Source organism: Aphanomyces invadans (genome assembly GCF_000520115.1).
Source record: "Aphanomyces invadans strain NJM9701 unplaced genomic scaffold supercont1.1, whole genome shotgun sequence".
In the NCBI taxonomy this organism is placed as follows: Eukaryota; Oomycota; class Saprolegniomycetes; order Saprolegniales; family Verrucalvaceae; genus Aphanomyces; species Aphanomyces invadans.
Window position 1 is genome coordinate 1,325,824 of NW_008580146.1, and position 22,151 is coordinate 1,347,974.

Sequence of the window (22,151 nt, forward strand, 5' to 3'; positions counted from 1 at the left end):
TTCGATGGCACCCATTGGCTAAAATAGTGAGTTAAATGAGCAATGCATCATGATTTTGTGTTCTTAAGCAACAAATTAGATTGGCTAAAATTCACCCTATTTACCATCTGATGCATCGGGATTGGCTATAATTAAATACAGCGGACATGCTACACGTGGTTCCAACCAGCGCAACATGCAAACCACAGGAAGCTGGCTGGGGCTTCACAGCTAGCTATATATGCTGGTTTCAAACGCTGGTCGGCGCGTGGGACACTTGATGCAGGGCGTTCTCGACTTGTAGACTCCAGTCGTCTCCCATTTGCTCCACTTGTTGGGGGTTGCCATGAAGTGCTGGACTGATCGACGTGCCTGTGGTCTCGGTTGCCCGACCGCTGACACGCGACACCCGAAGGTGTAGTGATATCGCCTGACTCGTTTGCCTTCGAAACTGCCCGTCGATCCCCGCGGGAGACGAAACATTGGTTGCCCGTCGCTGGAGGGCTCGGAGATCGGGCACGAGATTGTCGACACTCTGCTGCATCCCAATGGACGCGTTGAAGTGGTGCACAGTGCTCCGAGACAACGAGTACACAAGCGCATTGTCAAGTACTTGCGATGACAGCAGTATCGGTACGATCGGCTTGGCTCGATTCTCTGCGAAAGCCAGTTGGTCTCGAAGGGTTTCGCTGCAATAGCCACGCGATGAGGGAAGTTGCGTCACATCGCCAATTCGTCTACCTTTTCGTCGAGGATTCCGACAGAATGAGCAGCACTGCGATGCAGTTGGGGTCCAGCACGTTGTCTTTCGCCAGCATTTGCCGGTTGGGCCGATGTTGGTCCAGCTTACACCGAATGCCGGCAGCCTGTAGCTGGCATTGCAACGTCTTGGCAAACGAGAGGTGGCAGTCCCCGTGGCACAGAAACACGTACATGTCGCTCGCGGCGACCGACACGATCGACGACGATCCACTGCACCGAGACCCGTCATGCGATTGCTGAACATGCAGAGCAATGGCCTGGCGCTTGAGCGCCGCCGACGTCACTCGTCGTTCTTCGATCTCATCTCGGAGCCCGTCCAAGAGTTGGCGAACGTGCACTTGGTACCTGACGAAGGATGGCGCGGTTTAAAAACGGATGGCCAGGAGCAATCTGGGGGATTGTTCACATACTGGGCTTCGTTGAACTGGAATGACACGTGGTTGTCGAGTTTGCACGTTGACAAAATCGATGGTCGGAAGTCCACGGCTTGTCGTGTCCACAGATACACCTCGAGCTCGTCCCCCACGACGACGTTGCCACACGTAATGCCAACCACTAATTTTTTGGACATGTTTGGTGCGCATGGTCGACCACGCATGTTCGAGTTGTACCTGGGACGTTGTGCAGTTTGGCAAATGCGAGTTCTTTCATGCACCACTGCGATCGAGGGTAATCCTCGCTGAGTACAGCCAGCACGACCGACGCGCTCTGGATGCCGCGAGCGATTTCTTCCCGCCATTCGGACCCGCCGCCGATGCCGGTCGGGTCGAGCTGGTCGATCCATGTCGTAACGTGGTGGTCTTCCAGCGACTGCCGCACTTTCAATGCGAACGACCGGTGGGAATGGCAATAGCTGATCATGACGTCGCGTTGGCCGGCCGCTAGTTGACCCATCATGCCGCTCCTTCTTCGAGTCTCAACGTACCTTTCTTAATGGCGTACTGCAATTCCGACGACGTGGCGCAATCGATCGCTCGAATGCCTTTGCTGTCGACCGTCGTCACGTCAAGTCCCATCTGCACGAGGAGCTTGGCCATTTCGACATGGCCTTTCTTGAGTGCCACATGCAACGCCGTCTCTCCCTGATGTAGTCGTGAGGAGTTTGCGGATAGCGTTGGCATACCGTCAATTCATGGCGGGCGTGGAGGTTTCCGCCAAATGCACGCAAGAGTTTTAGCACGTTGTCACGAGGATGGTCTTGATACGACTCATGCCCAGCCACAAGGAGCACGAGGCTGCGGCCAACGCTATCGACCTGAGCAAACATGCGACTGTGGCCACCAGAACGACTTGATATACAAACGTACCACCGACACGTCAGCGTTCGCTTGGAGCAAGAGATCCACAACCATGTCATGGTTGAATACACAAGACCACGCGAGCGGTGTCATCCCTAGCGTGTCCATCGCATTCACATCGCAAAGCGGCGACGTCAAGAGCAACTCAACGACTCGAGCTTGGCCACGGATCGCCGCCTAACCCACCGGCAACGCATGAGCGCACAATTGTGGCCATTGCAGCCATGGTACCCAGTGCAGCGGCGTGCGATGAAAGCGCCCGGTGGAGTTTTCCCCAAGTATATTGGGGTGGATCCCAGCTTCGAGGAAGGACGCGACGGTCCTCCAGTCCCCATTCGCAGCGGCGGCATGCATGGGAGTAAGCGCGATGTCAGCGCCCCAATCGACCATAACGTTGGCCAAGGCAAAGTTGCCGCTACGGACGACGACTTCGTACGCCGTCATGAAGAACCTACGGTCCGCATTCGACTGTGTTCAGTGTCCATCGACGTCACGTACTGAAGAAGAAATGGTACCCGTTGCCAGGGATGTGGAGCAAATTGCCACCTGCTTCCATGACGAGGCGGAGGCAGTTTGTGCAGTCGACGTGAAAGAGCGGTGGAACCAAGCATTTACGCTGATTGGATTCGGCGCATCGATTCGGATCAGCGTGGGCAGCGAGGAGGAGGCCCACAATCGCGCTTTCGTTGTGCATCATGGCGACGTGGAGCGGCGTGAGGAGCGTCTGGCACCAGAACGAGGACGGACCGTATCGACTCGTCGTCGCGCTTGACGTTTCGGAAAAATTCGTGCTGCGCAGGAACACGAGCACGTTGAAGATGGTCTGGTACCACGCACTCAGGTCCATCAAACTCGGCGTTTGTATCTTGTCGAGGGCGTTGGGATCGAATCCACATGCGAGCAAGCGCTGCACGACACTTGTTCGCCCTTTGATCACCGCCACGTGCAGTGGATTGCGGGCGCTTGTGGCAAAGTGTCCCCACATGAGTCGGTTGCTTGAGTACCTGTTGAGCACACATCCCGTGAGTTCAGTGGAGAGGGGGTCGTAGCATGGAGATGGCGGCTTGGATTGGCGACGCACCACGACCGGTGAAAATCCACTCCATCCAGAGCCATTGCTTGGTGAAGAAAAGTCTCGAGGCTTTTTTCATCGCCCGCCGCCGCGGCCTCGTACAGCCCTCGCTTGATCTACACCGTTCCATTCACAACAAACGCGACAAGTGCATACCCACTGCAATGAATATAAAGCGTACGCGCCACCCTCTAGCATGGATGGCGTCCGCAGTCCACACCAAACAACGCAATCGCTCGACAGCAATTGTACATGATGCAGTAGGGGGAGCTACCTCGTGCACTGCCCTTCGTCGTGCCGGATTGACTTGCCATACCTTCCACCAGTCGGGGTCGGCAAATTCAAACAAGCGGTTGGTTGGGACGATGTTGCGCTGGCCGAGCGCCACGTCCCGCATGCGATTGAAAAGTGTGATTTGGTACCAGCACGCGACAAAGACGTAGATGTCGAGCGCGATCAGGACGAGCACTTTGGTTCGAAGCGCCATCGGAAGCTGATCGCGAAGGCACTCAAGGTACAAGTCGCGTTTGTAAAGCAAGTACATGTCTGAGCAGAGCTTGTAGACGAGAAAGATGATCTCGGCAATCACGAGAAACTCGCAGATCGTGTGCAGGTACGACTTCTTCCGCTGCGCCGTGTACAGTTGGAATCTACAGCGGCGATGGATGTTTGAACTTGTCCAACGATCGAGACGTACATGGTCGCGTGGGATGTCGGCAGGCAGATTATCACATTTGCGACGGCTGCGTACACTGTGATCTCGATGCCGTCGACAATGTCGTCGCAATGGCCGGTACCAGAGCCGGAAGGATCCCTGTAGGAATACTTGCGAAGCTCGGGTGTGAATGCAAAGAGGCTCGCAAGCAGGGCAACGTGGATGACTGTGATTTGAACAGTCCACGAGATCATCCGCGCGCTTACGAACGTGTTGCCGTAGTACGAGAAGAAGGACAACTGCCTCATCGCACGCACGCTCCATTTCATCGCTTGGTCCAATGCAGTGACGTTGTTTGGATCCTTTGCACCCGCGATGTACCGATCATACTGCGCATCTTCGTCGATGGGCATGGACGATGCACGGTGGTATACAGGTGGCGCAGAGACCTGTGTTGAACCGTCGGGAGATTGCGCCAACGCGTACGCCGCATGATTTTCCCTTGGTGTCTGAATGAGATTGACTTGCGTCGTTAACAGCGGTGGCGGCGGCGTGAGCGGCACACCGCCCTCCGCCGCGCGCATTGGTATTGGGGCTACCATGTGGCATTGTCTCGTATTTCATTTGGGTAGTGCTATGTCGTTTCAAACGTGTTTCAAACGCACAAACTAACGGAAAAGGACACGTTTGGCACGCCGAGGGAGTAAAAATGTCCATTTCAAGAACGATCCCGGCGGCCCTCGAGAGACGCGGTGGTGCGATGCAGGGCTGTGAACACTATCGCTGTGCACACTCCTCTACTGCTATTCGTTTTTGCTCTTGAGCCTCTCGCCATGCGCATGCATGTCGACTCGACGGATGGAAGCTCCAAATATTCATCGAGGAAGAGGAAAAGATCACTCCAAGCCATATCTGACCACCTTGGATGTGCTACGACTGAACGATGTCCTTGTCGTAAAGCGAGTATAGCAGCGAGATCTCGGCTTCGTAGCCGTCATCGTCGACGTAAGGCGTCTCGAGGATCATGGGGATGTGATTAAACCGTGGATCGTTCATGAGCCGACGAAACGACTTCAGACCGACATGACCACGACCGATCTTTTCGTGCCGGTCAACATGGCACCCAACCTCTCCTTGCGAGTCGTTCAAGTGAACTGCTTTGAGGTACTTGAACCCAACAGTCGCGTCAAACTCGGCCATGGTTTTCTCGTATCTACATCAATATCATGACGAGAAGAGCCACCTCGTGTCATGCGCAGCAGCGTACTCATCATCGCGGAGGTCCCAGCCGGCCGCAAAGGCATGACAGGTGTCTAAACACACGCCGACGCGATCCCGGTGCGGCTCAGACACACGGTCGATGATGCCGCGAAGGTGGGTGAACGGCCCGCCAATGGTTGACCTAGGTCGGAACCAAAAGTGAATCACGACGATGGAGAGAAGGACGCACCCCTGGTTGCTCATGTTCTCGACGAGGATGGTGACCCCCTTCGTCTGCTTCAGTGTAAGCTCGATGCTTTCGGCGATCAGGTCGAGGCACTCTTCGACGGTGATCTCGTTCTTGGTAGCGCCAGGATGGAAATTGTACAGCGAGAGACCCAGCGCTTCACACCGCCGCACCTCGTCGAGGAGGCCTTCCCTACTCTTCTGCAGCACGTCTACGTCAGGTGACCCGCAGTTGAGGAGGTAGCTCCCATGGGGCACAACGTCGCCAGGAGCGTATCCAAAGCGCTTCATGGCGGCATGGAAGGCAGTGATGGTGTCCTGAGTCAACGGTTTACACGACCATGAGCGATGCGACCTGGTAAAGAAGGCGAACGCCCTCGCACCGATTTTCGCAGCATTGAACACGACATTCTCGAGTCCATTGGCACCTGACACATGGGCACCAACAAGCTTCTGGGAGTGCGCAGTATTCTCTCGCCTTGCCTGAATATGAGACAGGTACGAGTTCAGTTGGGTGGCTTTCTCCTCGTCCTTCTTGGAAACCTTCTTGGGTTTTGAAGGAAGCGGGGACGCAGAAGGGGTACCGACGTCATCCACAGGGGACGCCTTCAGTTCCGGTTTCACTCTTTTCGCACGCTTTGAGGGCTTCACCTTCTCTTCCGTCATCACTTCTAGCTTCCCCTTTTTCGTTGCTTCTACCTTGATCTCATCAACTATTCTCTTCTTTACGTTGGCAGCGGTCTTCATTGCAGCGGTGGCGGATGTCGAACCCGCCGAGATCGAGGCCACGCGCAAACTCCGTCGGATCATGTCGCGCTGTCAGCGTGAGCGCCATTCGAAACATATAGTAGACGTCTCCTACGAAACAAATACCTCACCCTTGACTGTTCAGCGCCGAAGCTAGGTGTATCAACGCAGGCTCGTCAAAATATACACCTGAACAATTTGGTGCGAAATTGGTTTGAAACACCGCGAAAAGAAATGGAATTGAATTGCATACAAATTCCAAGTCTACTATGCGGAATTCATTCCGGGTCCTTCAAAACGAGCAGTGCGGAGTCGCACCAGATTGGCTGAAAATTACACCAATCAGGGGCGAGTGATGCGCTCGGCAGGGGGACGTTCTCCACCAGCTATTCGCGTGAACTTGTTGGTGCACCACAGTCGACATGATGCAGCGCGTCCTCTTCCAGGCGGTGCCTCTGACGCGGCAGTTCGCGTCGAAATCGAGCAAGAAGGCCAATAAGACTTTGATCAAGCCAGCGAATGCCAAGGCCCCACATCGATCTCGGGGACCGTCGCACAAGATGAACCAATTGCTGCCGCTTGTCGACGACGGCAAAACGTACCGCATCGTGTTTGCGAGCATCTTGGAACGTCTGCCGCTGATTCTGCCCGACATGGAGCCGTGGGAAGAAGCGTACTACCGCATGAAACACAAGATCGAAATCAAGGAAGCGATGGTACGATTATCTCGTGCTGAACGATCGTTCGAGATGAATTTCTCAGTTTCCATCTTGTAGCGCCTTCCAAAGGACTTTTGGTTCAAAGAACCAGGTGCCGTTGACGTCGAACCGGAGGATGCTCCGTTCTTGTCGGAATGGAACGAAGACGAACTGGTCGGCGATGGATTCCAACTGGCCAAGCGTGAAACAGAAGATGACGCCACCAACAACCGCCACTCGTTGAACCGCGCGCTCAAGCAACGCGTGTTCCTGATTGTGCAAGACCCTGTCTCGCTCAAGTGGACACTCCCCACGACGGAGAAGGCTGCTGATGAAACCATGCGCGATGCGGCGTTCCGCGAACTGGCAGACACGATCGGCGATCAAGTCGAAGCGTATCCTGTGGGGAATGCTCCCATGGGCCACTTGGTCGTCAGCCACGAAAATGAGCCCGATTTTGACGGCAAGGTGCACGGCACGAAGATGTTCTTCTTGAAAGCGCAGACATTTGGCAACGAAGGCGTTGTGAACCTGAACAAAGCCAAGGCCGCCGACTACCTCTGGGTCACCCAAGCCGAACTCGCCGAATACCTTGAACCCCACGTAGCAGAAGTGGTCGTCAAGGTTGTGCCTCCGTAGATAGCCCGTCCCCGACGTTTTGTAACTTTTAGAGGTGTTCAGATAACACACACACATTTGACCACACCAGGGTCCCTCCTGCCTCCTCCAATACACCACAATCTAACGTGGGCTTCTGTGGCAGCACAGAAAGTGTGGAAGCGAATGCACCAACTGCCGTGGGAAAATTGCAGCCTACAGCGCGCCTCCAAGCCCGACCCACTGGGAAGATCCAAGTTTGGACCATCCCTACTTTGGACTTGTACGTCTAACCGTCGACGGCAGAGCTCGCGGCGTTCATCAGCCCACCATGTCCCTGAAATGGGTACTGCCTATCGATAGCGACGTGCTTCAGGGCTCAAGGAAGCCGCAACGTCACAATCGTGAGGACATTGACCAAATGGAAGAGCCATCCTCTTCTTGAAAAGATTTCTACTTGGACGCGATCATCTCAGCGTGATGGTCGCGGATCGCGTCGTGCCACTTTTTGCAGTGTTGCTTGACTTCGACTTCATCGATCGTGGTGAGAATACGGTTGGCAAGAAGGCGCTTCCCAGCCACCCACACGTCCGACACACTACAGCCGACACGATTCGTGACGACAAAGGAACGTCGAGTTGGGGCGCGACGTACTTTTCACGGCCGGCAGCGTACACCAAGTGGCTAATGGCGCTGTACATGGGCAGCATTTCGACGCAGTCTGTGCTCACGGCGACAATATCTGCGAACTAAACACCATCGGCCGTGAGCAATCCATATCCGCACCAGTCAAGCCAACAAGTGTCCATACTTTGCCCACTTCAAGCGATCCGATCTTGGCGTCGAGTCCCAGCGCCTTGGCCCCATTCAACGTCGCCATGCGCAGCGCCGTGGCTGCGGGCACACTCGTGCTAACTTTGGACTCGGCCTTGGCAAGGATGGCCGCCATCTTCATCTCGGCAAACATGTTGAGTGTGTTGTTGCCTGCATTGGTCGTCAGCACTTGATAATTCTTCCCATGGACGACGTACTGGCGGCACCGTCCGTCCCGATCGCAACATTCACGCCCTTTGCCAGCAGGTCCGAGACACGGCAAAGTCCCGACGCGAGCTTCAAGTTGGACGTGGGGCAATGCGAAACGTGCGTCCCGGCCGCGGCGACGGCGGCAATTTCGTCGTCCGTGAGTTGCGTCATGTGGGCCGCAATGAGTTGGTCATTTAGGACTCCGAGGCGCTGCATGTTCTACTCGACGAATTCCACACGGTACCAAGGTCGTCCCATCGACCAAAGACATGACTCACTTTCAACGGGCGGCAGTGCTCGGCAGACTGATGGCACATCATGGATGGCGTCTTGTGTGTGCTGTCGACACATTCGGCTTCTGTTTCATGGAGATGCAGGTGAATTCGTGCATTGAACTCGCGCGATAGCGCCACGACTTGCTCGAACGACGCGTCCGACACTGTGTACGGAGCGTGCGGCGCCATGGCGAGAGTGATCTAGTTGCGTGTGACATGCACGGCGAAAGACGCTTTCCGTACCAACGACGAGTCCTTGTACTTGGTGAACATCGCGCGAGCCTTGGCAAAGTAGTCGGCCGGACCATTCCCATACGCCGTTGGGAACTCCATCACGACTTGACCGACGAGTGCCCGAAGCCCGACAGCCTCGAACGTTGATGCAGCGGCATCCGGGAAGAAGTACATTTCGTTCGCGCACGTCGTGCCACTGCGAATCATTTCCGCCGCCGAGTGCAACGTGCTATAGCACACCGGCCTCAATCAACTAGCTTAGGTAAAAGGAGCAGCACCCGTCACGGACAAACTCGTCGCTGACAAACTTGCCCTCGGCAGGGAAAATGTCTTCCATGAGCCATTCACAGAGAGGTTTGTCATCCGCCTATGCGCGACGTCAGACGGAGTGGCAGTGCTTTCGAGGGAGAGAAAGACGTGATTTACGTACGAGCCCTCGAAGAAGGGTCATGGACGAATGCGTGTGCGCATTGACGAGGCCGGGAATCAGGATGTGGTCGGACAATGCCAAGGTTTCGGCGGCGACGAACGCTCCTTCCACGTCTGCCGTGGGTACGATGGCCACGATGATGCCATCCTTGACAACGATCGAGTGGTTGTCCAATACGATTCCCTCAGGGACCACCGGCACGACATGGCGAGCACTCAGCACCAAGTCCACATTCACCGCCGACATGTTCGTCCTGCTCTTACCACCAAATACTTGAACATCGCTGGTCTTGGGCAGTGGATGTTCGAAACACGTTTCGAACATGTGACGACCGCATTTTAAATACTGCATGCGTCCTTAAGATGCGACATAACAAGGGCCAGATGAAAGCTTAGCGCCCAACCCATGATATTACGACTCTCTTCTCATGCACGACGTAGCTTTACTATAGTACGTGTACGCGACGAAGACAGCCAGCCTATCATGTGCGCACTCGCCAATCCATGGCAAGTCGTTTGAAACACGTTTGAAATGACGTTGAAGTTCATTTCATCGGTTCGCGGCGGTGTCGTCGGCGACGCCATCGTCACCTCGTTCATCGATGGAAAGCGGCGCGGCGGTGGGTTGGTGCGCACGATTCTTCGCCTTAAACGTCTCAACAAACTGCGCGGTGCCTTCGACTTCCTTCACCAGTCGATTCAAGCTCGGTTCGATACCAGTGAAATCGTCCACATTGCTCGTCGCCACGCTACTCGTTCGTTCACGCTTCGTGTGAGCTGTATCATAGATTTACCTCTGGATAAGCCCCATGACGTGCACTTGGATGCGCCGTGCCACGACAAACTCTGCCGCCTATAATCCGCACGTGATACATTCGCCCTTGCCGACTCGCAGGTACCCGCGCGAGAAAGTCCGCCGTCTCAAGCAAACTCGCTTTGTTGTGTGTATGGAGTGCTTCCTTGAGCTGCGGCACGACTCGATGCAACGCGAGGTCGGCAAACCCGATCAGCATCTCCAGCAACGCCTTCTCGTCGTTCGCGTACAGGGCACTGGCCTTTTCGACGTTGACAAAGTCGAGCATTTGAATCTCATCTTCCGTGATGAAGTCGTCGTCTGTATCGCTGGATGCACCGCTGTTTCGGTCATCGTCTCTGTCGTCGCCACTGGTGTCGACGTCGCTAGCTGCTTCGTCTCTCTCGTCGCCACCTTCGTCGTGCTCGTCGTCGTCTGCGAACAACCTTTTTGGTTTGGCCTCGGTGAGGTGTCGCCGCAGCTCATCGATATCTGGCAGCTACATGACCGCCGCTTTGGTCACCAGAATGTTGTAGGCAGCGCCGAGTGCGTACCCCGTCGGATGGTGGCGGTAGGTGGCGCTTGTGTCGCACGGACATTTTGTTGATGAAATGCGGGACATCGTCTTCGGAAAAGTCATGGTGCGTTCGACTTTGAATGGCAGCCATGGCTGTCTGGTGCTCCGCCGTCTTGATCACGCCCAAAAGCCGTGCGTCCTGGTCTCCGAGGAGTCTAGTCGATCCCTGCATTTGAACGTACGCTCGTCGCACTGTGGACAACACCTACCGCATGATGCGGTCTCGTTCCCGCATGTCTGCTGCTTCGATGTGCTTCGCTCGCGCTGCTTGTTCTGCCGTCGTCAGCAGCGATCGATCGGATGCAGTTCTAGAATAGCTTGGACCAGTGGACGGACCACGTTGAAGCGGCTCGCCCTTCGACACCAAACGCGACACGTCGTGGTCATGGGTACACAGATCAAACCTTCGATTCGACACGCACAAGTTGCACACGTGCACCTACAACCGTGCACAACGATCAGACCAGTCTCCAGCCATGCCATACCCCCGAATCGGTCGATGGTGACGACGACGATGATGCTGCCAGCGATGCCATCGAACGCGAGCCTTGGAGGACCGATCCGCTACCTCCCGATCCACTCTCCAGCGTCAACTCGGACGCACTCGATCGCAGCGGGCCACGCGCTCGACCGAGAGGGGTCAGTTGCAGCTTTCCACGGCCAACGCCGTCGCCCATCGCGGCAATCTTCGACTCGAAGTACGCATTCAAGTTGCACACCTGTACACAACGTGGTTAAATGTGGTGCTGCCGCCGTGTCAAGAGCGCTCACTCGGTCTTGCTGGAGACCGATATACGCCTGGTCGCTGGCGGCTGTGATCGTTTGGATGTGTTGTCGAATCTGTTTCGAAAAGTTTTGCCCGCCGTGGAGGCCGTTGCTGTAGCTTCGGGCGTCTCCTATGCAGCACGTCATGCATCGTTCACGCCACGGTTTGCAAACCATCTCGCATGCGCTCGGACGCCTTGAGCTGCGTCTTGGCTTTAAAGAGCAACCGCTCCATCTGCTGCTGGACGAGGCTCAACCCCAGACCTCCGTTGGACGAGTCCACGAGCCGGACCTTCCACGCCGTCCGTCGCTCGACGATATACTCGCCCAGTTTGTGGTTCTTTGGCGGGGGCAGCTCCCGGAGGACTGCGACGGGGGCTTTCGTCATCGGATCGGTGCCCGCCCCGAGGTAAAACCAGTCTTGCTCCAAGAAAATTTCATGGTTGTTGTACACGTAGTCCTATCGCGCCACGGTCCGATGACGTCACGTGGCTCCACCCTCGTGGAAACCTCACGTCTTTCGCGTTGGGGTTTGCGACCGCCGACCGAATGATCCACCGCCCGAGCATGCGGCTCGATTTGTTGCGCAGTCGGGCTTGCATGTCGTCGATCTGGGAATCCGTCGAGTCTTCCCGCGTCTACGACGATGCAAACGTCCGTCATGGAGGAGGATGGACGGTCCAACCTTGGGTAAATATGCCTTGACCGGGACGGGAAACCCCACATTCGTCAACAGGTCAGGCTCGTGGTGGTCGCCGCCATCTTGGCCCCCAACATCCAGGGAGTTTCCCGGCCGCTTTTGCGTCAGCGTCAGCGCATGGAGCTCCGGCACCTTGCGGACTTTGGCACCGAGGACGCCTCCTTGCTCCCACGACGTTTCGCCCGTCCCGACACTGATTTGCAGCCATACGCTGTCGCCATACTTGATCGCATTGGCGCTGCGCAGTTCGTGCAAGTTTACAAGCGTGAAAAGCAATTTGTCCCGTGCCCCGCGTGCTTGATGCCTGATGTGCTCAAGCGGATGGATCACGACCGTGCTGTCCGCCACAGACACCTGCCCACGACACATTCTTCAGACGCAGTGGCGTGGCACTCCATCAGTTGTCGAAGTACCATCATCATGTCACCGTTGAAGAGCTCGAACGCGACAGTGCTGCCAAAGTATATCCGCGCGTCACTTTGGGCGCTGAAGTCGTTGCGTAGTTTGGCTGTGTCAATGTCGTTCGCGTTGGACGATGCAGACGAGGATGACGGGGGCTGGCCGGACGTTGCGGCCGGCACAGCGGATACAGCCTTGGGGTCGAGGGTAGGCGACGACGACGACATGGGCGTCGTCCCCAAGGCCTGAATGCGCCTCACGACGTCGTCCAAGCTTCCGTTGTGATGTTGCTTCTTCTTGCTTCGGCGCAGCACGTCTCTCTTCTCGGGCGACGATGAGTACGTCCCGGGGGGTTTGCCTGGTGCAATGGTCGTGAAGCGTTTGCGACGCTTGCATGAAGGTCATACCCCGGCCGCGAGAAAAGCTCTGGCGACCCATGTGGCTTGGACTGCCTTCGTCTCTGCCATCAGGGAGCAGTGGCGACACGACAGAATCCACTCGACTCAACTAGACACAGCCACATCCCACATATTGGACATGCGAGTCGAGCACGGCATCGTACGGGCATGCCAGGGGACGGCGAGTTGTCTTTGTCCACGACAGAACCCAGCTTTTGGCCAAACCGAACGTTCGCAACTCGGTCGGCCGAAGTTTTTCTACTCCAGAGGAGGAATCAGTTGGCGAGCGCCACAAGCTCAGTGACGTACAGCGCGTTCCACAGCGTCGACGTATCCTCTCGGCCAAACGACCGGGGATGCCGTCCCTTGCGCAGCGCGCGATTATAAGAGTCGAATGAAACATTGGACGAGCCTCCGCTTGCCTCGTCCATGCAGCCCGTCGGTCGAGTTGCGCGGTGTAACCGGAGGTGTACTCGTGAAGGTGCTGAAACTGTCGTACGAAACTGTCCTTCCCCATTGTCAGGTTCACGCGTCCGTCCCACAGCGGCATGGACGACTCCCCGCCGTACGACGTGATCCATCGATGCGGCACTCGCGATGAATCGCATGTTGTAGACCAAGCCAGACGGCCATCGAGGCCCAGCGCCGGCACGCGCTAAAACTACGGCTGCGGTGAGTTGCGTGCAGATCTTCCAATCTCCTGATCCCCCATCTCCTTCGCAGGGAACAGTGCGTGGCCTTGAAAGTGGACGTCGAGCGTGTATTCGATGTCAGTGTGTCATGCCTCGAGTGGCGCTGACACGTGACTTGCGTAGACTCCAGACGAGAGTCAGGCGTCAAAAGACCTTGTGCCCCCTCCAGTGTTTTTCAAAACATTGGCTTCGAAAGGGGTATTTGAAACCAAGTTTTGATCTCCACCTTCGCTTCTGTCTTAGATTCGCTTGACGGAAGATGAAAAGCCCCTGCTGCGGCACTTTTCGTCCCCGTCTGGACTCATCTCGCTCAAATCGTTCTTCAACTACTTGGACCTGCAGCGGCCCCCCGACCACGTCGATCCCGACCTCACGTTTGCAATGCTGCCGCAGCCATTCCGCATGCTAGCCAAGATCCTAGAAAACGACATCCTCGACCGTACAGCATCGTATTCTTGAGCCAGCCTACTTCTCACGGGTGCTCAGGGGCGTGGGGAGCGATTACGTCCTCCATCACGTACAAGCTGCTGCAAGGACAACTGAATGCAGACCTTCGAGAGAAGGAAGCCAAGGCCCTGCTCAGCCCGCCAAACGCAGTGGCAAGGCTTGACATCACAGTTCCGACGCTACCGTCGCCAGTTCGCGTCAGTGGCGACCGCGACATGATCGGGATTCTGCACGGCTATACATCGTTGGAACTGCTTCAATCGAACGGGACTCAAACCATGGCCCCGACGACCCCCCTTTTTCCATCCCCTCGGCTTCAAGTTCATTGTCTCTCGGCACTCATACCCATTCGCCTTGGTACATCGTCCCCCTCTCCCCTTCTTCATGTCCTCTTTGGCGTTTGATGGCGATGGTAGGTCTCATCAAGCGGACATTCTTCAGTGTGGCAGCGTGGAAGGTACCCAAACCTTCACCCCCGCCCCCCATAGACGGCGTACCAGCGCAACCCGATGTTCCCGACCCTGCGATGGACGCACTTGAAAGCTTAGTCCACATGTACGCTACCGATGGCGCCACCACGACACTTCGATGCACTCTGGCCTCCATGGACCGCGTCGTGGGCCTTGTCTTGGCCGACGATGTATCCCACATGGCTGTCCAATTCGAATCCGGCATGGTTGAGGTGTATCGCACTGCAGGAGCCACCGCAGATATCGAGAGCGGAAATGTGCTCATGCTGGACGCCTCCCACCTGGCATTGCACGTCGATCCTGCGTCCTATGGCATCCATCCGCCAACGAAATCCACGATGCAGGAGGTTGCTACTGCTCCTGTCCCCGCCAAACCCGACAAGCACAAGGACAGAGGGGGCGCGAAGGGGGGCAAGGACCATGCCGTCGAGGAAGCGCCCGTGGCAGTCGCCCCGTCTGCCGTCTACGCGTCCTACTTGTTCCTGGCGTTTTTGGTCGACGCATCGTCACGCCAGCCTCCGACAACTCCCCCAACAACCACGGGCATCGTGCTTGCTAGTCAATTCAAAACACTGCAATATCGGCTGGAAGCATCACCTTCTGCGCTTACCCCTCCAAACTGCGCGTCCACGTCCGTGGTACTCTCGTCCACAGTGACGTGCGCCGCACTCGACGCTAGCGCGACCCTCCTTGTCCTCGGGCTTGAAAGTGGCAGTGTCGTTGCGTGGGATACCCGTTTGCATGTCGAGCATTCAGGTGCATATTCGCGTCGCTTCCATTGTAGACTCAGCTTGCCCGCTGTTGTAGGGTTGGGCTGCCACAGCGCTCCTGTCGTGGCTCTGGCGCTGTTCAAAACGGACTGCCTAGTGAGTTTGTCCAAGGGCAATCAAGTCCACTTCTACTCGCTCCGGGGCGATGGGCCTTCGTGTGGAGGCAACGCGTCGCACAAGTCGCTCGTGCGGGTTCGCACTGGCGAGCCTGGCACACCACCCTACACTTCCGTGGCAACCCTTGCGGACGTTCCTTTGGTTCGTCGTCGTCCTCTTGGCATTCTCACGATGGCGCTGTGAGTAGACAATTCTCGGGCACGCCGACGGCACATTCACAGTTGTAGACTGCAGGACCGGCGACGTCATTGGGAGCTTGAGTTTGGATGACCAACGCCCTGACTTTCCATTCGATTCGTTGTCGGGGGTCCACCCTTTTGTGATCGGAGATGTCGTGTACGTGCCAACGACTCACGACAAGCACGTTGCCGACGACAGCGTGCGAACTATTCAACTAAACTCGTTCTCGTCCACGTCGATCTTATCGACGTGCTTTCCTCGAAGTGTACGAGGAGTCTTCGTCCTTTGTTCGGTCGCAGTGATCGACGTCCTAGGCCTGGAGTTCTCCCAGCAACTTTTTGGACAAGGTCGCGCCGGTCAGCACCCCAGCTGCTCCGACAGCGACTTCAAAGCCGACTCCGTCCCCTCCATCGAAGGCTGGACTCCCTCCAACATCGCACCTTGCTCGCACGCGACAGCCGTCTGTGCATGGCTCGGCAACGTTGCTTCTTGGGCGAGAAGGGTCGACGACACCGTCCACGGCATTGCCTGTGAGCTGCAGTTTGAATGCCGCCGTGCCTCCCCCCGCCAAGAGTTTGCATTCAATTTACATGCGCGTCCTGCAAAAGCATCAGAGCGTCGCAGCTGAACGCGACGCCCGCCTCGCCAAACGGCGGGCAGACGTGTTGAAGGCGCTCAACTCGATGTGGTGACGTCGTTCGTGGATGCGTACACACCATCGATAACACAAACACGGTCTAGTCTATCTCGTGATATCGGGTCAAGCCCCCCACCCTGCAAATCCCTGTTGCTTCCACGGCTTGGCAAGCTTGAGGGGTTTCTTGTACTGAATCCGGCGCCGATACAGGAGGTGCGGACCCGTGTGCCGCTCCTTCCACGTCCGATTCTCGTGGTTGCTCTCGCCTGCCACGTAGTACGCACTGGCATACGAGCTGATTTGCATCGGAACGGTCACCGTCACCAAGCGGTCGTCGCGAAACTCTTCCATGTCCCCCGACGCCACCATCGCTTGGACAGCGCGGGCGACCGTCGCATACGAGTAATAGACCGGAGGATGTCGAACCACAGCTTTGTCATTGTGGAGAGCCGCCACCAAATCGAGCATGCTTTTTCCCGCTTGTTCGGTGTCGGCTTTCAGAATCCCGTGCAGCAGATACTTGAGATGGTCTTCTTCTGGTTGGGACAACCCGGCGCTGCTGTCGGTCGAGTCGATGGCGTTTGTGCAATCCTGTACCTCGTCCGCCGAAGGTTTGGGTGGTCCCGACGCGGACGGCGCCAAGTACATGGAGCTATTGCGGTACTGGTCGTCGCGATGGTACAGTTTGCCTTCGTATTCAAACGATAACGTGGACGACTCTTCCGTAAACGCTACAAACCCACACCGTCAAACTGTGCTGGCCACCACTTTGTATCGAGCACCTTTGCGAAGTTGGCCGTTGCCTGCATACAAAAGCTCCCGGTAGCACAGCTTGCCTCTCTTAGGACGAGGTCCAATTGGGATGGGAGCCCGCGCAGGCACGTGCTCTTGATCTGTCTCTTCCGGGACACTGCAGCTCGCGACTCTACAATGTCCGGCCGCCATGAGCACGTCGCATTTCATGGCGTGCATGTCGTACGCTGGGTTCCAGTGGTTCAAGGAGCAATACCATTTGTCTGGTAGGTTGGCCGACTTGACGTGGGCGGGGAGTTTTCGCCACTTGTTGCACTTTTCGCACTGCGCCCATTCCAAGACCGGCATCAACTCGGGCGCTTTCACCTGTTTGTTGAGTTGAGAGATTTCGTTTTGGATGAACCGCACCTACCTTTTTGGCCTTGCCGAGGGGGCTGTCGACTGACGCGCTGTCCACGGATGACAAAGGCAACGTAGCCACGACGTCGACGACGGTGGGCACGGACCCTTGCAGCTGCACGCTTTGGTTTCGTGGACTACTCTTGCCTTGTCGATTCGCCGCTGCTGCCGTTTGTTTCGTAGGTGGGGGCGATGACTTGACAGCTTTGCTCTGCCACAACGACTCGACATCCGATGGATTCTCGACGGAACAGTTGGCCAGCGACGGCGCCCACGTGTTGAGCGAGCAGTACCACTTGATCGGTAGCGACGAAATGTCGATGGAGGACGGCACGACCCGCCACTTGCCACACGACTTGACGTCACACTGAACCCACTCAATTTCCTTTGCGCCGGGCGAACCAACTGCACCTGCAGCAGACGCTGCTTTTTGTCCTCGTGGTTGACTCGCTTTCAACTTGGCGCGCTGCTTCTTGGTCAATTTCACTTCCTTTTTCTACGACACGACGTTGTGAAACCTGTCGAGGCGAATACTTCCGGACAGACCTCTGGCTCCGACTTGGTGAAGGTCGAGGATGCCAAAGACATGGACGCCGATGCTGACGACTGTGACTGCGCGGTGTCTTGCGCCAGCGCAGCTGGGGCGGCGGTGCCCCCCATAGCTTTTGGGGTCGCGGGAAAATCTTCCATGTCGTCGTTGTCGTCGTCTATCTTGGCTTTCTTCACTTTCGGTTCAACGACTTCTTCTGGAACGTCGCATGACGCGTACCGCACGTCCCAGTCGTTCATGGGGCAGTACCATGCCTTGTTGGACATGGCTGTAAGATCGAGTTCTTCCGGCACGGTGCGCCACTTTTTGCATTTGTCGCATTGCACCCACTTGGCGTCTTCCTCCGTCGGCGTCACCACGACGGCGCGCACTCGTTTCCTTTTCTTCTTCTTCTTGTTGCGTGCACTCAGCGCCTTGGCGTCATCGGTATCTGGAACGGACGCTGTTGGAATCGTAATGTTGAGGGGTAACGGAGTGGACTGCTCTACAGGTGGCGGTGGCGGCGAAGGGGGTTTTACGGACGCTTGAACAGGCTCCATGGCGGGTGGTGGTGGTTTGAGGTTGCCCAATGCAACCGCCGACTTTGCTCGCTCTTGCAGCGGACGAAAGAGCGGCATGGTGGATGACGAAGTTGTCGATAAAGGGGATAGAAGGAGGGGTGCGGTCGGGACATTCAATACCGACGGCATGGACAAGACGGACTGATGAAGGGATCCTGGTTGTGTCGGATTGAGCAGCGAGTCCAGACCGGAAATGGATGGGGGCGCTGTTGAGCGGTCAGTGTTGCCTGGGGCGTCGTCGACCGAGGTTGACTTTTTGTCCTTTTTCTGCTTTTTGTCTTTCTTTTTCTTCTTTTTCTTGTCGCGTTTGTCCTTTTTGTGTTCTTTTTTGGCCCGTTTGTCGTCGTCCACCACGGATGACAGCGCCGCTGGTCGATCGGTGGCGCTCAGATGGGCATGACACAGGCCGCGAGTGGAACATAAACGCTTGAAGCCTAAAAAATTGTGAACTTTGAAGGGGGTCGAGTGTCTAGGGACCGACCTGATGGCGGAAAGCACGTGGCGTGGTATGCCCGCGGACACCGCGTGCATCGAATAGCTTGATCGGTCGCGCCGCTGCTCTGGCCTTCGCATTGATGGCACGTATGCAAGGGACAAATGAACGCAAAATCGCCTTCAAGGACACGGGTCAAAGGCAGTCGCGTCACACACGAAACGTGGTAGAACTTGCCGCACCCGGCAGCACGGCACTGTACGATCGGTTCGCTATGCTGGTTTCGCCCCTCAACAGAGTCCTGGCACACAAAGCAATGGTGCGAGTTTGTCCGACACTCAACGCATTGCCACGACGATGACTGCATCTCGTTCGGACAACACGTGGTGTGGAACTTGCGAAAGCACGCACCCGTGCACGCGAAACTTACGCCACCCGGCTCGAGCAAGCTTTCGCAACGATCGCATATAGCGTCTGGTGTCAGCATCATCTGCTTTTTCACGGTCGAACCGAGAAGCCGCTGCTTTCGCACGAGAAGGTTGTCCGACGAGCTGCCGCTACTGGAGCTCTCACCGCCAGAGTCCGCCATGTTTACACGGTTGATCGGACGCCAGGTGCGGTGAAAGTGTTCGAATTGGGCGGATATCCGGATAATCGATCGACGACCGGATAACGGTGAAACTTTCGGGACGTGCGAACACTGCGGCGAAAGGAGCAGCGGCCAACACGAACACCATCTTGACTGAGTCTGGGTTTAGCTGGTGAGTGCCAACGAGCCATTGAGGCGTTGCAAAGACCATCGTAGCCAGCTTACCGGTCGGAAGCCGACTCTGCGCCATGGCTTGACGTAGTGCCTTCACACAGCTCGACATGAATACAATACCTGCGAAACCTCACAGTACCTCTTGGATGGAATAAACGCTCGACGGGATCGCCGGGAGATTGAACTTGATTCTCCCTGTCGCTGAGTCACCAGGTGAACTCCAAGTGCTGTGGTCGATCCGGTCGTCCTCAGGATATCTTGGGGGCAAGGACAGCTTCCAATACAAACCGTATCCACCGGCATTGGTCATGTGCTTTGCGCAACTGCAGCCAGTCCAGGAAGCTCAAAGTGTTTGAAATATACTCAACAAATCTCGGTCACCAGCGCGTGTTCTGAATAGTAATGGAACCGACTTGCCCACGGCGACGACGAGCGAATGCCAGGTGCATCTTGACGGCAACGACAGTGATGTACATCAATGGAATAAATTATGGACCGACTTAGACGAGCTCGACGTCGGGCTCGTCGGCGTCGTGCGAAGGCAGTCGGATGAGATCGTAGCGAGCGTCCAAGATAGCGTTCATCATGGTGTGTGCGGGCGTGACCGCCTCCCCCGTCAGCGCTGCCTTCAGCACACTTGGCGAAAACCCCGACAGGAGCGACACGTTGACGTCGGATGCGACCGCGGGGGTGTCGGTGATGGCCCCCTGGACGTTCCAAAACACGAGGTGGGGCACGTCGAACCCGGCCTCGCTGTACAATCGCTGGAGCGCCTTGAAGTTGGTTTCAAACGCGCGGTCCGCCTGGTCGAACTGCATGTCGGACACAACGATGAGTCTCGCGGGCATCGAGTCGCGGGCAACCGCCTTGGCCATCGCCGTGTCCAGGATGAGCCGTAGCGCCGCCATGAAGTTGGTCGAGCCACCCCACGGCGCCCCCGCCAAGCTGTCCACACGCTCTTTCAAGTTGCTGCCTTCCACGACGTGGAACTGCGGAGTCGTTTCGAACGTGAGGACGAGCCCCTTGAACTCGCCCTCGGCAACTTCAGAGATGAGCAGCCCCAGCGCAATCGAGACCAGCATGGGCAACCCTTCCATGGACCCCGACACGTCCGACATGACGAGCGTCCGAGACAGAGTCCCGAGGTCCCGTCCTTGCTGCAGCATGACTTGCCACTGTGCTTCCACGAGGGGGTCGGCCTCTAGCTCACGATTTCTGTAGTACTGTTCGACCACTTGGTGCGGAAACAGCACGGACGCATTCACTTTGGACTTGCCCGTCGCCAGGCCCGCCTTCCACTCGGAGAACTTGTCGCTCAGATGCCGCTCGAATGCATGTTTGGGTTTGCCGTGAATGTGCATGGCGACGCTCGGTACTTTGTTCAGATCGATCGCGTCCCAGTCCTTGGCGCACATGAATCGCTCGAGGAGCTGCAGCGACGCCCGCAGAGGAGATAAGTACGTCTTGCGCAGTGAGGCGCATGTGAGGCCCATTTTCTTGGCGAGTTTGCTCGTCACGCGAGAGGTCTTGTCGCTGGCTTTCTTCTCGGATGGAACCCACTTGGCGCAGAGACTGACCGGCTCGCCGCGACCCAATGCGGCAAGGTCTTCTCGAAGTTGGTTGCCAAATACGTCCAAGGCCGCAGCTTCGACTGGCGTCCCCATGAGCGCCAAGAGGTCGTCGAAACGACCATATTCAGCAACGTAGTGCTTTAAGTTGTGCATGAGTTCGACTGGCTGGTGAATGGCCAGCCACTTGAGAGCAAACCGAGCGACGGTGCGCTCCCCCTTTCCGCCGCGGCAGTCGCGAAGGTACGCCACAATCTTGAGCGTGTGCAGCGGGTCTTCCTTGTACGACGCTGCGACCAAGTCGCACACACGGTCTTCAGAGGTGCCGCGAAGAGCGCCAAAGTACAAATCGACGCGGCTGCTCGTCGACGTAGCGTTAGAGGCCGCACCATTCCACGTGACAGCAGGGGCCATCACGAGGGTAGGCGACGGAGTCATCATGACCTATCGAGTTGAAAAGTGAGCTTTGTTCACGATTGCGTCCATCGAACACAAATGATGCACGGTGAGTGATGGTGTTGGAGTGTTTTAGAATGGAATAAAAGAACATTCTTCCACATGGTTGACATAGTACATGGTGAGTGATGGCTTCGAAAAAGCAAGAAATGGCAGCAGTCTTTCGTCTGACGCACAATATACTTATCGAGATTTTGCGATATCTTGAAATTTGTGAAATATCAACCCTACAACAAAAAGTACATCCTCTTTTATTGTTTACGATGTCGTGGCAATACTCCAAGGTAAACAACCGCCAAGACATCATGATATATGTACGTGTTTCCATTCAATCGGCCCAATGAGATGGATTCGACAAATAGATAAAGAAATACACCAGCACTCACAAAGCCCTTCACTCACACACGATGCACTTCACCCAATCCATACCAGAGACAGCTCATTTCTACTTTTTCTCCGCGTACAGCAGCAAGAGGGCGAAAGCCACCACCAAACAAAGGCCGCGCACC

General features: G+C 56.4%; 8 protein-coding genes across 13 annotated transcripts; 2 read left to right on the top strand and 6 right to left on the bottom strand.

Annotated features, from left to right (window-relative positions):
* Positions 1-63: 63 nt before the first annotated feature.
* On the bottom strand, positions 64-4,366 carry H310_00389 (hypothetical protein). The gene is made up of 12 exons (XM_008863162.1): positions 3,809-4,366; positions 3,386-3,761; positions 3,121-3,227; positions 2,555-3,043; positions 2,271-2,490; positions 2,049-2,216; positions 1,865-1,996; positions 1,667-1,823; positions 1,353-1,622; positions 1,152-1,296; positions 721-1,086; positions 64-668 (listed from the first exon to the last, which is right to left on the bottom strand). Exons 1-12 carry the CDS (start codon positions 4,348-4,350, stop codon positions 230-232), a joined length of 3,411 nt encoding a protein of 1,136 aa, XP_008861384.1. The 5' UTR covers positions 4,351-4,366; the 3' UTR covers positions 64-229.
* Positions 4,367-4,497: 131 nt separating this feature from the next.
* H310_00390 (hypothetical protein) lies at positions 4,498-6,035 on the bottom strand. Of its 3 annotated transcripts, XM_008863164.1 has the most exons (3): positions 5,217-6,035; positions 5,034-5,168; positions 4,498-4,979 (listed from the first exon to the last, which is right to left on the bottom strand). In XM_008863164.1, exons 1-3 carry the CDS (start codon positions 6,020-6,022, stop codon positions 4,697-4,699), a joined length of 1,224 nt encoding a protein of 407 aa, XP_008861386.1. In that variant the 5' UTR covers positions 6,023-6,035; the 3' UTR covers positions 4,498-4,696. The 3 variants fall into 3 exon arrangements, with proteins under 3 accessions (XP_008861386.1, XP_008861387.1, XP_008861385.1); XM_008863165.1 differs by having other exon boundaries at positions 4,498-5,168; XM_008863163.1 differs by having other exon boundaries at positions 5,034-6,035.
* A 301-nt stretch (positions 6,036-6,336) lies between these two features.
* H310_00391 (hypothetical protein) lies at positions 6,337-7,416 on the top strand. The gene is made up of 2 exons (XM_008863166.1): positions 6,337-6,675; positions 6,736-7,416. The coding sequence occupies exons 1-2, from the start codon at positions 6,382-6,384 to the stop codon at positions 7,294-7,296; spliced, it is 855 nt and encodes a 284-aa protein (XP_008861388.1). The 5' UTR covers positions 6,337-6,381; the 3' UTR covers positions 7,297-7,416.
* Positions 7,417-7,590: 174 nt separating this feature from the next.
* On the bottom strand, positions 7,591-9,491 carry H310_00392. Of its 2 annotated transcripts, XM_008863167.1 has the most exons (8): positions 9,217-9,491; positions 9,065-9,153; positions 8,796-9,015; positions 8,556-8,753; positions 8,286-8,496; positions 8,066-8,238; positions 7,909-8,003; positions 7,591-7,852 (listed from the first exon to the last, which is right to left on the bottom strand). In XM_008863167.1, exons 1-8 carry the CDS (start codon positions 9,460-9,462, stop codon positions 7,708-7,710), a joined length of 1,377 nt encoding a protein of 458 aa, XP_008861389.1. In that variant the 5' UTR covers positions 9,463-9,491; the 3' UTR covers positions 7,591-7,707. The 2 variants fall into 2 exon arrangements, with proteins under 2 accessions (XP_008861389.1, XP_008861390.1); XM_008863168.1 differs by having other exon boundaries at positions 8,796-9,153.
* A 107-nt stretch (positions 9,492-9,598) lies between these two features.
* On the bottom strand, positions 9,599-13,335 carry H310_00393 (hypothetical protein). Its single transcript, XM_008863169.1, has 14 exons — positions 13,157-13,335; positions 13,012-13,105; positions 12,857-12,956; positions 12,464-12,807; positions 12,036-12,404; positions 11,866-11,988; positions 11,525-11,810; positions 11,357-11,481; positions 11,071-11,304; positions 10,795-11,024; positions 10,563-10,740; positions 10,115-10,507; positions 10,010-10,068; positions 9,599-9,964 (listed from the first exon to the last, which is right to left on the bottom strand). Exons 1-14 carry the CDS (start codon positions 13,276-13,278, stop codon positions 9,766-9,768), a joined length of 2,856 nt encoding a protein of 951 aa, XP_008861391.1. The 5' UTR covers positions 13,279-13,335; the 3' UTR covers positions 9,599-9,765.
* Positions 13,336-13,352: 17 nt separating this feature from the next.
* Positions 13,353-16,215, top strand: H310_00394 (the record flags this gene model as incomplete). 2 transcript variants are annotated; one of them, XM_008863170.1, is made up of 10 exons in its annotated part: positions 13,353-13,412; positions 13,463-13,519; positions 13,571-13,616; positions 13,663-13,737; positions 13,783-13,978; positions 14,026-14,343; positions 14,403-15,212; positions 15,264-15,484; positions 15,531-15,788; positions 15,838-16,215. In XM_008863170.1, exons 1-10 carry the CDS (start codon positions 13,396-13,398, stop codon positions 16,213-16,215), a joined length of 2,376 nt encoding a protein of 791 aa, XP_008861392.1. In that variant the 5' UTR covers positions 13,353-13,395. The 2 variants fall into 2 exon arrangements, with proteins under 2 accessions (XP_008861392.1, XP_008861393.1); XM_008863171.1 differs by lacking the exons at positions 13,353-13,412; positions 13,463-13,519; positions 13,571-13,616 and having other exon boundaries at positions 13,737-13,978.
* Positions 16,214-19,479, bottom strand: H310_00395. 2 transcript variants are annotated; one of them, XM_008863173.1, is made up of 7 exons: positions 19,098-19,479; positions 18,904-19,035; positions 17,859-18,856; positions 17,326-17,808; positions 17,140-17,279; positions 16,943-17,085; positions 16,214-16,891 (listed from the first exon to the last, which is right to left on the bottom strand). In XM_008863173.1, exons 3-7 carry the CDS (start codon positions 18,549-18,551, stop codon positions 16,284-16,286), a joined length of 2,067 nt encoding a protein of 688 aa, XP_008861395.1. In that variant the 5' UTR covers positions 18,552-18,856; positions 18,904-19,035; positions 19,098-19,479; the 3' UTR covers positions 16,214-16,283. The 2 variants fall into 2 exon arrangements, with proteins under 2 accessions (XP_008861395.1, XP_008861394.1); XM_008863172.1 differs by having other exon boundaries at positions 18,904-19,479.
* Positions 19,480-19,959: 480 nt separating this feature from the next.
* Positions 19,960-21,669, bottom strand: H310_00396 (hypothetical protein). The gene has a single exon (XM_008863174.1). The coding sequence runs from the start codon at positions 21,625-21,627 to the stop codon at positions 20,119-20,121; it is 1,509 nt and encodes a 502-aa protein (XP_008861396.1). The 5' UTR covers positions 21,628-21,669; the 3' UTR covers positions 19,960-20,118.
* Between the last annotated feature and the right edge of the window lie 482 nt (positions 21,670-22,151).

Bases quoted from the DNA above. Each gene is read 5' to 3' on its own strand.
- H310_00389 (XM_008863162.1), bottom strand. From the start codon at position 4,350: ATGCGCGCGGCGGAGGGCGGTGTGCCGCTCACGCCGCCGCCACCGCTG. The intron at 3,044-3,120 runs GTGCGTCGCCAA...TGTGCTCAACAG, and splicing joins GTGGATTTTCACCGGTCGTG to GTACTCAAGCAACCGACTCA. The intron at 1,623-1,666 runs GTACGTTGAGAC...TGGGTCAACTAG, and splicing joins GCAGTACGCCATTAAGAAAG to CGGCCGGCCAACGCGACGTC.
- H310_00390 (XM_008863163.1), bottom strand. From the start codon at position 6,022: ATGATCCGACGGAGTTTGCGCGTGGCCTCGATCTCGGCGGGTTCGACA. The intron at 4,980-5,033 runs GTACGCTGCTGC...ATATTGATGTAG, and splicing joins TGGGACCTCCGCGATGATGA to ATACGAGAAAACCATGGCCG.
- H310_00391 (XM_008863166.1), top strand. From the start codon at position 6,382: ATGATGCAGCGCGTCCTCTTCCAGGCGGTGCCTCTGACGCGGCAGTTC. The intron at 6,676-6,735 runs GTACGATTATCT...TCCATCTTGTAG, and splicing joins TCGAAATCAAGGAAGCGATG to CGCCTTCCAAAGGACTTTTG.
- H310_00392 (XM_008863167.1), bottom strand. From the start codon at position 9,462: ATGTCGGCGGTGAATGTGGACTTGGTGCTGAGTGCTCGCCATGTCGTG. The intron at 9,154-9,216 runs GTACGTAAATCA...CGTCGCGCATAG, and splicing joins TGACCCTTCTTCGAGGGCTC to GCGGATGACAAACCTCTCTG. The intron at 8,754-8,795 runs GTACGGAAAGCG...ACACGCAACTAG, and splicing joins AGTACAAGGACTCGTCGTTG to ATCACTCTCGCCATGGCGCC.
- H310_00393 (XM_008863169.1), bottom strand. From the start codon at position 13,278: ATGGACGAGGCAAGCGGAGGCTCGTCCAATGTTTCATTCGACTCTTAT. The intron at 13,106-13,156 runs GTACGTCACTGA...CCTCTGGAGTAG, and splicing joins TCGACGCTGTGGAACGCGCT to AAAAACTTCGGCCGACCGAG. The intron at 11,025-11,070 runs GTATGGCATGGC...GCACGGTTGTAG, and splicing joins CACCATCGACCGATTCGGGG to GTGCACGTGTGCAACTTGTG.
- H310_00395 (XM_008863172.1), bottom strand. From the start codon at position 19,444: ATGGCGGACTCTGGCGGTGAGAGCTCCAGTAGCGGCAGCTCGTCGGAC. The intron at 17,280-17,325 runs GTAGGTGCGGTT...CTCAACAAACAG, and splicing joins CCCTCGGCAAGGCCAAAAAG to GTGAAAGCGCCCGAGTTGAT. The intron at 16,892-16,942 runs GTGCTCGATACA...GTGGGTTTGTAG, and splicing joins CAACGGCCAACTTCGCAAAG to CGTTTACGGAAGAGTCGTCC.
- H310_00396 (XM_008863174.1), bottom strand. From the start codon at position 21,627: ATGATGACTCCGTCGCCTACCCTCGTGATGGCCCCTGCTGTCACGTGG.